This window comes from Hypanus sabinus, chromosome 1 (genome assembly GCF_030144855.1).
Source record: "Hypanus sabinus isolate sHypSab1 chromosome 1, sHypSab1.hap1, whole genome shotgun sequence".
In the NCBI taxonomy this organism is placed as follows: Eukaryota; Metazoa; Chordata; class Chondrichthyes; order Myliobatiformes; family Dasyatidae; genus Hypanus; species Hypanus sabinus.
This window is the reverse complement of record NC_082706.1, coordinates 47,697,431-47,709,228: the sequence shown is the minus strand read 5'-3', so window position 1 is coordinate 47,709,228 and position 11,798 is coordinate 47,697,431. Positions and strand designations below refer to the sequence as shown.

Genomic DNA, 11,798 nt, shown 5'->3' with positions numbered 1-11,798 from the left:
CCAAAAAAAGATATGATGTTGCTTTGGCAAGTAAGGTGAAAATAAATCGGAAGGGGTTCTACAGTTATATTAATAGCTAAAGGATAGTGAGGGATGAAATTTGTCCCTTAGAGACTCAGAATGGAGAGCTATGTGTGGAGCCAAAGAGTTGGAGGAGAATTTGAACAAGTTCTTTTCTTTGGCATTCACTAAGCAGAAGGATATTGAATTGTTTAAGGTAAGGGAAACACGTAGGTTAGTTATGGAACCTATGATGATTAAATAAGAGGAAATACAGGCTTTTTAAAAATAATATAAAAGTGGATAAGTTTCAAGGTCCTAACAGGATTTCCCTAGGACCTTGAGGGAAGTTAGTGCAGAAATAGAAGGGGCTCAACAGAAATATTACAAATGTCATTAGAAACGGTGATGATGCCGGAGGATTGGCGGATTGTTCATGTGGTTCCATTGAGTAAACCTAGCAACTATCGGCCTGTACGTTTGACGTCAGTGGTGGATAAATTAATGGAAAGTATTCTTAGTGATGGTATATATAAATATGTTGATAGACGGGGTCTGATCATGAATAGTCAACATGGATTTGTGCGTGGAAGGTCATGTTTAACAAATCTTATTGAATTTTTGAAGAGGTTAGTAGGAAGTTTGACGAGGGTAAAACAGTGGGTGTTGTCTATATGGACTTCAGTAAGGATTTGACAAGGTTCAATACGGAATGTTGTTTATGAAGGTTCAATGTTTAGGTATTAATATTGATGTAGTAAAATGGATTCAACAGTAGCTGGATGGGAGATGCCAGAGAGTAGTGGTGGATAACTTATTGTCAGGTTGTATGCCGGTGACTAGTCGTTTGCCTCAACGATCCGTAGTGGGGCCACTGTTGTTTCTCATATACATTAATGATCTGGATGATGGGGTGGCAAATTGGATTAGTAAGTATGCGGATGATACTAAGATAGGTGGCGTTGCGGATAATGAACTTGGTTTTCAAAGCTTGTAGAAAGATTTAGGCTAGTTAGAAGTGTGGGCTGAAAGATGGCGTATGAGGTTAATGCTGATAAGTGTGAGGTGCTACATTTTGGTAAGACTAATCAAAATAGGACATACATGTTAAATGGTAGGACATTGAGGAATGCAGTAGAACAGAGTTATCTAGGAATAATGGTGCGTAGTTCCTTAAAGGTGGAATCTCATATGGGCAGGTTGGTGAACATAACTTTTGGTATGTTGGCCTTTATAAATCAGAGCATTGAGTATAGGAGTTGGGCTGTAATGTTAAAATTGTACAAGGCATTGGTGAGGCTAAATTTGGAATATTGTGTACAGTTCTGGTCACCGAATTATAGGAAAGTTGTCAACAAAATAGAGAGAGTACAGAAGAGATTTGCTAGAATATTACCTGGGTTTCAGCACCTAAGTTACAGGGAAGGGTTGAAAACGTTAGGTCTTTATTCTTTGGAGCGTACAAGGTTGAGGCGGTACTTGATAGAGGTATTTAAAATTATGAGGGAGATAGATAGATCTGCGTGGACAGGCATTTTTTTCCATTGAGAGTAGGGGGGATTCAAGAAGTAGTAAGATAGTTCACATTTCCCCCTCCCCCAATACTTTCAAATCTCTTACTATCTTTCCTTTCGGTTAGTCCTGACGAAGTGTCTCGGCCCGAAACGTCGACAGCGCTTCTCCCTATCGATGCTGCCTGGCCTGCTGTGTTCTACCAGCATTTTGTGTGCGTTGTTGGGATGTGAACGGGGTTTGTTTACGTTGTCCCAAAAGTAATATATACAAATGGTATCATTACAAAGTCACGACACAACAGCATTCAACAATTCGGCCTACAGACCAATAATTATGCCAATCTCCAGAAAGCCATGATACTAAACACCACTAGAACAGTCCAAAAGTTCTTAGCAATTAGGAAACGTGTGCTGACAATGCCCATCCCTATGGTTTTACCAGCTTGGGCCGAGAAAAAAGAAATGATACTAAGTCCACTTACAACTGAGTGAATAAAGCAGCTAAGAGAAGAAGAATACGCATGTAATTCAGAAATAAACATATTCACAATAATTGTATATTATCGATAAACAGAAATTGATCCGTACATTACAGCATGCAGGAGCAATTCTCATCAACAGTGTTTTTCCACATTATCCTTCATGAAAATGAATGTTCAACGAAAGCAGATCAACGTAGAATAATAATAAAAATAAACTTAATACAGTTACGGATATGGCCCATGTGTCTCTGAAGTAGGTCGGTAGTTTACAAAGTTTAATGCGAACAACGCTTAACGGAAAATAAAACAAAAACACTCGGTTAAGTAGGGCTGTTGACTAAAACGCTCAAATGGAAAATGGAGCCTACACTGCTACTGAGAAGAACTTTAAGAATAAAACGAATACCGCTTGTCTTCAGAATCAGTTGACTCGACAGTCCAATGTCTCCGGTAAGGCAAAATGCAGACAACGAAGTGTAGATATGCGCAAGTCTCGACGAATAATACGGCGGAAATAATACAGTTAAATGCTATCAGAATCAAATAATAATACCGAACATGTGCAATGGCCGAATCAGCTGCTCTGCCGAATTCATGGTGTTGACAGCGTCCCCCTCTCTAGGCGCAGCCCCTGAGGCGACACAGACCTGTGTTTTGCGGAAGTCCCGGGTGAGGGATTCGTCCAAGATGTCCTTCAGTGATGTTGCTGTATGTGTCATTGAGTGCACTGATAGTATCTGAGTCAAACAATGTTTCTATAGAGACAGAAACAAAAGCCTATACAGAGGTATCTCGACAAATGATACCATGAGAGAAATCATTTTTGTAAGTAGAATCCTCCAATTGGAACTAATCGGGCATCTGCTTCAATAATAAAACTAACACTCTGTCCGTTAGCCTATCAAAATAAAGTTAAACCGGAAGAACCAGGAAACCGCATTGCAAAGCGAGTTGCTCAAGAAAAACACAAGAAACATTTAAGCCATTAATAACTGTTGATAAGAAACAATTGACAAATTTAGGTGATCTAAACACCTCAGAGCCCAATGCTCCAACTTTCTGCACAGGCCAGAAGTCACTATAAGACCCCTTCCCTACAGTTGGCATCTGATGTCCCAGGAAGACCCGAAAACTCCAGATCCAAGGTTGAGTAGAGAAACGCTAAGTGGAAGGCAGGGAAAGCTAGAGAGGCAGGGATACTCGGGGATCTAGAGAGACTGAAATACCTGGGAAACGCAACAGACAGAGAACGGGAAATCCTGAGAGTCCTGGGAACCACAGACTGAGAGACTGGGAAGAGCCTGGGAGGTCTGGGATTCGCAACAGACTGAGATCAATAGACATCGGGCGGGGCAAAGAGGGTAACTAGTGAGACCTTGAGGAGGGCAGGACATTGAAAACATATAAACACATTGACTAAGCCTCGGAATAATTCTGGAAAAAAAAAAGCAAAAACTTGTGAACATAGAGAAATGTCCTGGGGAAATCTTGATAACATGAAACTTGAAACCTGAAACCTGGAGAAGGGACCTTTTCAAATCTTGCTCATGGTATCTTACCTTTCAATTTTTTCCCAGAGGCAATTAGGATATATTCTCTATTTTACAGATCACAACAGCATGGACAATATTCTTTCATCCCTAAGCTAGCTGGATCCCTGTAGATCCGTTTAAATTTGATACATGAAACTTCAATCATTCCAATTGTACTTTCATCAGGAGGTTAAAAATACTCTTGATAAGGTAAATCCAGCCAGCAGTGAGCTTCTGGATTAGGGCTCTTCCAGACTTTACACGATTGACTTGAATGGTGATTTGTTGAAACAATTGATAACCTTGCTTGAAGCCCTCATTGGTTCTGCAGATCTGAGGCACGGAGGACAAAGCTGGGGACCTGGGTACTTGCGACTTGAAAAACGTGGAATGGATAACGGAAAAACTCAACATAGATGAAAGAAGCTCGGAATGTAGACTCGGGACTCTCTGAATGTAGAGTCAAGATATGCACACACAATAAAGGCACTGTCTCCACAAGCCACCAATGTCAAAACGACACTGTTCAAACTTTGCTGCTCGATTCCTTGTCAAGATCTTTCTGTCAGGATAGATACAGAAGCAAGAGTTTATACATCGGAAGTACAACTGTCCGTTGTTGCCTCGACGTATCACTCTGACCAATGAATCTCATGACCAAGATCAGCTGTTCTCTGCCTGCTGGGTCCATCTTTGTGTGGTCGAGACTTGCGTTTATGTCCCACGTGCGGAGTGAGAGACACTGAAGCAGACCGATAGTTCACAGACTTTAATGCTAACAGTGTTAAAGGAAAAAGAAAACAATAAACGCCAGGCCAAAGGGGGCCGTTAACTACAGCTCTCAAATGGAAAACGAAGCCTGCACTGCTGAAAAGAACAACGGAGAATAAAACGAATAACGCTAGACTTCGGCGTCATTTGACTCGACAGTCCAATTTCTCAGGCAAGGCGGAATGCAGACATCTAAACGTAGCTATGCAAAATTCTCGACAAATACTACGACGAAATGAATGGTGTTCAATACTATCTCAATGAAATAATAATTAGCTGCCAGGTGTATATTCACAAGCGCAATTGCCGAATCTACTGCACGGCGGAATCGGTGGTTCTGACAAATACCAGTGGATACATTAAACCAAACAAAGCATGAAGTAACACAACGGCGAGAAACAAATCGACCGAGAGCCCAAAACAATGCTATACGAGAGTATAGCGAAAATACTGTTCTGCTAAGCCCTGATGAAATAAAATTACTTCAACAGAAAACACATATAGAGCATCTTCAGAATGCCGATGACGACACTGAGCGTAAATTACCTTACATTTAGCACCACACTAATGGCACACATGAGCACTGACGCAATAAAAACTCCCTAAATAATAAAACAAAACAGGTCATCATACCTTGCGAATTGTTTATACTCTCAACAACATTATATTACGTCAATAATTCAAAACACTTGAAATATTTGAAGATCTCATGCAATAGCATATTGCTCAGTATTTATATCAGTGCTATGCAGTGGTTCATCATGCAATGATGAAGTGCTTTGGGAGGCTGTTCATGGCTAGAATCAACATTTTCCTCAGAAGGGACCAAGTCCCACAGTATCGCCATAATTGGGCTGCGGCAGACATAATCTCAATGGTTCTTCATGCGGCACGAGACCACCTAGACAATACAAACACCTATGTCAGGATGCTAATCATCGAATATAGATCAACGTTCAACAGCATCATTCTCACAGTCCTGATTGAAAAGCTAAAGAACCTCTGTACCTCCCTCTGCAATTCGTTCATCCACTTCCTGGCCAGACCGCAACAATCTATGCAGATTACTGATAAAATGTCCTACTAGCTGACGATAAACACTGGCACACCTCAGGAATGTGTGCTTAGACCACTGGTCTACTCCATCTATACCAAGACGAGGGCATACGACCAAACCTTCATAGATGTTTCATAATGGAGGCATGAGAAAATTCAAGTATCTGGATGTCAGTATCTCTGAGGATCTAACCTGGTCCCAACATACCCACGCAGCTATAACGAAGGTAAAACAGTGGCTAGATTTCATCAGGGGATTGAAGAGATTAGGGGTATCACCTAAAGTACTCGAAATCGCCTGCACATGTACGGTGGAAGGCATTGACAGGCTTCATCGTCTGGTATGGGGTGGGTGTGGAGCTGCAACTGCACATGTTCAAACGAAGCTACCAAAAGATGTAAAATTAGATAAATACGTCACTGGGTACTGGCCTCAGTAGACTTTAAGATATCTTCAGGGAGCAGTGCTTCAGAAAGTCGGCGTCCATTATTAAGGACCGCCATCGCCCAGGACATGCCGTCTTCTCATTGTAATCGTCAGGAAGGTACAGTAGCCTGACGGCACACATTCAGCACTTCGGGAACAGCTTTCCCATTCTCATTCCGATTTCTAAATGGACATTGATCTAACGAAAACTACCTCACATTTCTATTCCTGTTTTTGCGCTATTATTCTTAATTCAGCTGATTAATATGTATATCTATATATACTGTTGTAATTTATCCCAAATTTTGTATATTCGTCATTTGTTGCTTTGTACTGCTGCCGCTAAGTTTACATTTCGCCATATGCTGGTGATAATAAACCTGACTCTGATTCTGAAATGCAAAAATTTGTAATGAATTGAGAAAAACAAACTTTAAAAAGAGATTTTCAAAGGAAATTAAAATCTTAAGAGAGAGGTAGCCGGCTGAATCGAGTACACATTCAATAGCACGAGCACAAATTTCAAGAGAAAAACGAAGGAAATACAATATACTGTAAGATAAATATAGTGATATGATCCTTACCTAAAAAATTCACTGCAGAATTTATAAATATACTAAAGCAAAATCTCGGTGCATATTAAGTCAGACTACATTAATACATGTAATCCTCCAAACGAAGAAAAATGACATCAGTTCAGAAAGAATTAAATAGGCTTCTTAGACAAAAAGGCATAGGAGCAGAAATCGTCCATTTGGCCCATTCAGTCTGCTCCGCCATTACATCAAGGCTGATCCATTTTCCCTCACAGCCTTCCACCCGCTTCTCTTTATGCCCAGACCAATCTTGAATCTATCAACCTTTGTTTTAATACAGATGCTGACGTGTCCTCCTCAGCTGCTTATGGCAGCACAATCCACAGATCACCACATTCTGGCTAATGAATTTCTTCCTCATCTCCGTTCTAAAAGGCAGTCCCTCTATTCTACAGTATTGCAATCCGGTCTTACATTAGAGTCTTACTTTACAATCCCAATATTGCAATCATGTTCTCCACATCCATTCAATCAAGGCCTTCCACCTTTCGAAAGGTTTTAATGTCACCCCTCAATCGTCTGAATTCCAGTGAATACAGACCCAGAGCCATCAAACACTTTTCATAAGACAGACAGCTAAAATCTGAAACCATTTTTGGGAACCTTCTTTGAACCTTCTCTAATTTGACTTAGAGAAGTGCTTACAACGTTCCAAGTGTGACCTCACCATTCTTTATTAGATCTATAGTTCCCAAGATTTTCCATTGTTCTCTTCATAAATAGAAATACAACATTAAAAATTTAGCAGTCCATTGGGACCTCGCCTGTGGCTAGAGATGACAAGGAAATATTGGTCAAGGGCCCGACAATGTGGTCTCATAATTCATTAAATAACCTGGTCTAAATCCCACCAGGGGTTAGCGACTTATCTCTCTTAACAGATACGACTTATAGAGAGTAGTGACATGTATTATTCACAGAAAACTATGTGACATTCAAGAAAGAGAAGGGATTAAAGAGCCAGTGCAGAACCATACCCCTTAAAACCTATATAACTTCGCATACTTTAGGGGTGCTGTGCCTAACAGAGGAAGGCACAATTGTTAGGTTTCTGCTCTGTGTCTGCCACTGAGACTTGGAAAAGAAATGTGAAGAAGAGGAGCGCTATGTTGATCGGGAATTAGTTAGTTTGGGGAACAGACAGGAGGTTCTGAGGATGAGAACGAGATGCCAGAATGGTATGTTGTATTCCTGGTGCCAGGGTCTGAGATATCTCGTATCGTGTCTTGATCATTCTTAAGTGGGAGGGCGGGGGGGGTGGGGTGAACAGACCGAAGTGGCCCTTTGGTAACAATGACTAAGGTAGGCGCAGTGACAAGGTTGCGCACAGGGGTTTCAGGGATTACATGTTAAATTAAAGGGCCTCCTGGGTTGTTTTCCATTTACTGGCAGGGCGAGGCAGCTCAACCAGAATAATGCGTGAAAAAGTAGCAGATCACGAGATATAGTTATATACCCGGTTCTTGCAGTTGTCGAACCGCAATAAAGACACCGTATTATAACAATGAGAGAATGAAAATTGCTTTATGTTTGTCCATTTTCAGTTATGTGTAAACTAGTAATAGTGTTTTGCCGCTTAATTGCCTCGCTGGGGATTGGGTTCAGATGTATAAAAATGTCCTGGGTCGCATTGTTCACCACCTACCACAATAGTGAGGCAATGCATGAACCAGCGAACGGTCTCGTGTACTCTATTTATTACCCCATACTTGCAGCTGCCGGTATTCCTGGTAATGTATTAAGATTAAATTTCATATGTGCGTATTCGTGGTGTTTTTGCTTACTCATGATGCATACCTTCAGTTATTGCTCCTCTCTAAATGGGGTTCTCAGATCTCTGTCTCATCAGTAATGCAGAATAATCAACAAGCACTCAAAACCTATAGGAACGGAGAAAATTTTTTCATATGATAGTGATCAACATATCGATAGGAGCATAGGCTTTGAACATTCCGTGTCACGAAGCAAGCACAACTGATAATCCACATCGGTCTTCTCTCATAGGCGGGTGTACTTCCTTAGCATTTGGCCCAGGTAAAGTTACAGAGATTAGAAACCCTCCGTGACAACTTGTGGTCGGCTCATGGAATGATGTTAATAATGAAGATTATTTTCCAATGTCCATTTCGTCCTTGAAAATATTCTTTAACAGATAACAAGCTGCAAAAAAATTGCTTCGGAGCTTTTTTTTTAATTGGAAAATGTATATACTTATATAGGTTTAAAGGTGATATATTGTTGCAGTGGAATCTGACTGTGCTGGGAAGGGGATGTACAGCCAACACACAAAAAAAAAATGCTGGAGGAACTCAGCAGGTCAGGCAGCATCTATGGAAAGGAATACAGTCGTTGATTTATATTTCAAGGACACCAGAATGGATTGTTAAAATATATGCTCATAATCGTTCCATTCAGGCAGGCCAAAACAGATTCAAACTGAATAATGTATAACTCATTTGTTACTTTTCCATGCTTGGGAGCTGCGGATATGACGCTTAAGTTTGACGCTTAAGTATATGGCAATTTAGTAATAAGACCGAAGACCGAAGGATATCTTGGAGATAGAGACTGAGTTCGTCCAATTTGGGAAGTTCCAATAAAACTAAAGAGGCATGCAAAGGCCGGACAACGCCAAAAATGAGAGAAACAGATATAACTTTCCAAAAAGAACATTTATCGTTACACCATTGTTTCTAAACCTTATCATGAATTTATTAGAGCACAGTTTTTTTCTTTCTAAAACAACGCCATTTGTCCAAACTTGGATTTGAGTGTGATCGGAAAGGTTTGCTATTTAATTATACCTCAGCTGGCTCGAATTCGATGTACAATTCACTTGACGCTGTGCTATGTTTATAGAAATAAGAAATCGTCAAACACTGTCGCTGGTAGTTCAATTAACATAGATTAGTGACAGCAGGATTGAAGCTTTTGCCGAATGGTTGTCGCTTTAAGTGGTGAATGACGGAATGTTGCTTTACTCTATAAAATTGTAGTTTAAAATGGAAACAGTATTATTTTCAGAAACTGGTCAGCCAACGAGAATGTGATGGAAGACGATTTTAATTCACTTAATAGTTTAACTCTTTCCCTCCTTATACACACGCTACATTATATGTTGGGCTATTCAATGCCGTTCTCATATCACTTCATTAACAGTTACTGCAATGTAATGATAACGTCACCACTCTCAAACGTACCTTATACTTTGCTTTCAATTCTATTCAGAAAATGTCAAATTACTGATGTCGACATAATCTTTTGTACAGGATGACAGCCCTTAGTTTAATCGTATCTGTTTTCTTTCAGCTAATATCGCTGTAATAGTGATCCTGTCCCGTGGGAAATGCGGCCTCTCTAAAGGTATCAGTTGCTACCTGGTTAGTATGGCAGCGTCGGACCTTCTTGTCGTCATGACTGGAGTGATACTGAATAAGATTGTTGGCATTTACTTCCCAGTTAGTATAATGTCAATAACGCCAATATGCAGTAGCAAAATCGTCCTTATTTACGCATCGATGGACATTTCCGTTTGGTTGACGGTTGCCTTCACATTCGATCGCTTTGTAGCAATTTGTTGCGGCAAGCTGAAGAACAGATACTGCACGAAGAAGGTGGCGACCGCCGTGGTTAGGACAGTTTTCACGCTGGGCTGTTTGCAAAATATCGTTTGGTACTTTAAATTTGAACCGATGCAGGTTATCAACGGTACGCCGTGGTATTGCCACACAAAAGCTAACTTCTACACCTCTCCGCTGTGGATAATATATTCTGTTTTTAATTGCATCGCAACCCCCTTCCTCCCTTTCTTTCTCATCGTGTTATTCAACGTCTTGACTGTTAGATTCATTATTGTGGCGAGTAAAGCACGCAAAGCACTACGCCGACACAATCACAATGATCCTGAAATGGAGAACAGAAAAAGGTCCGTTGTTTTACTTTTCGCCATTTCCGGCAGTTTTGTTCTCCTGTGGATGATATATATCATCCATTTCCTCTACCATCGAATCACAAACACGTTGACCTACACGGGATATGATGACCCCGTGTTCATCTTGGAAGAGGCCGGCTACATGCTCTTGCTCCTGAGCTGCTGCACAAACACTGGCATTTATGCAGCGACTCAGCAGAAGTTCAGAGAGGAGTTAAAAAATTCACTGAAATATCCATTCAAACAGATTATCACATTTCTGAAAAAGCGACAACCTTGACAATATCGGTAAGCAAGACTGTTGTGTGCACAGGGAACGAGAAGACAAGGAAAATGTTGCAGTCTGGTAGAATTTGTCCCACAGACATTACAGGAACAATCTTAAGCAGCAACGTATAGTACAATATCTCGCCTTTGCAAGAAAATGCAAAATAAACCGTGGTAATATAGAATAAGAGAAACATGTTAAATCAAATAAAACATAAATTACAACCAGAGCTAAAAAGAAAACAAACTAAAGATCACAACAATGCTATCCAAGAAAATAATGAAAATTTCATATCACCCGCACCCCCCCCCCCCCACCAAGCACAGATGAAAATAGAATCACTTCGACAACTGCTGCCCAATCTCACTGAAATCAACCACACGGACTTAGAGCCTCTGCAGACTGCAAATAAGACAGGCATGAACACAAAATCATCCGAAAAGTCACCAAATTCTAACAGCGTACATTGGGGAATAACACAATAAAACGATACTCCGTGCAAAAGCATGTCATAGAAATTAGCAACATTTTCCAAATTTTCTCAAAGAGATTTTATTACCACAATATTATAGGAAAGATTTTAACATTTGAGGCACTGCACACAATAGCATATTGCACAACAGTGACAACGGTGCAGTGCAATGGCTCCAAAATAAGGCACAGATTAAAATAACCCCAAAATTAAGAGCACCGAAATTGCAGAAGAGATTAAAATTCAAAACTGAATCCTTCAGAGAAGAAATAGCCCGCCTACTGGTCTATAAAGTGGATATATCGAGCAAATAAGTAAGCAAATATGAGGAACTGTAAATTCCAGACAAAGTACGATCCGCCTAACAAAGGCATTGTAGAAATGATCGATGCACTAAAACAAAAGTTTGGTGCATACAACGTCAAACTAAGCGGGCACATGAAGTATGCCAGACAAACAAAAAACAAATTGACAGCTGTGGAAAAATGAAAATAGTTAATACAGTGTATTAAAACTTTATTTCGATGCAGTTAAACGTCAGTAACCCTAGCACAGAAATATCAACAAACACAAAGGTAACACACAACCAAGTAGCAAGCGAGATTAGTGAGGAATAAAGAAAACATTCAGATAACTGAAGAGAAGTGAACAGCTGAATGTAAGGTGGATATGCTTCAAAAGGATGTAATCATGCATCTCGTAACTAATCACTCTTCATCTAGATAACCACAAAATAATGCAGAAGAGCG

The 11,798-nt window shown here is 40.3% G+C and overlaps 1 protein-coding gene across 1 annotated transcript; it reads left to right on the top strand.

Moving 5' to 3' along the window:
• Positions 1 to 2,346: 2,346 nt before the first annotated feature.
• On the top strand, positions 2,347 to 10,589 carry LOC132399565 (probable G-protein coupled receptor 139). The gene is made up of 2 exons (XM_059980110.1): positions 2,347 to 2,446; positions 9,688 to 10,589. The coding sequence occupies exons 1-2, from the start codon at positions 2,347 to 2,349 to the stop codon at positions 10,587 to 10,589; spliced, it is 1,002 nt and encodes a 333-aa protein (XP_059836093.1).
• Positions 10,590 to 11,798: the final 1,209 nt, after the last annotated feature.

Coding starts and splice junctions, on each gene's coding strand:
- LOC132399565 (XM_059980110.1), top strand. CDS start 2,347: ATGGAAAATGGAGCCTACACTGCTACTGAGAAGAACTTTAAGAATAAA. Junction 2,447..9,687: donor TCGACAGTCCAATGTCTCCG/GTAAGGCAAAAT, acceptor GTTTTCTTTCAG/CTAATATCGCTGTAATAGTG.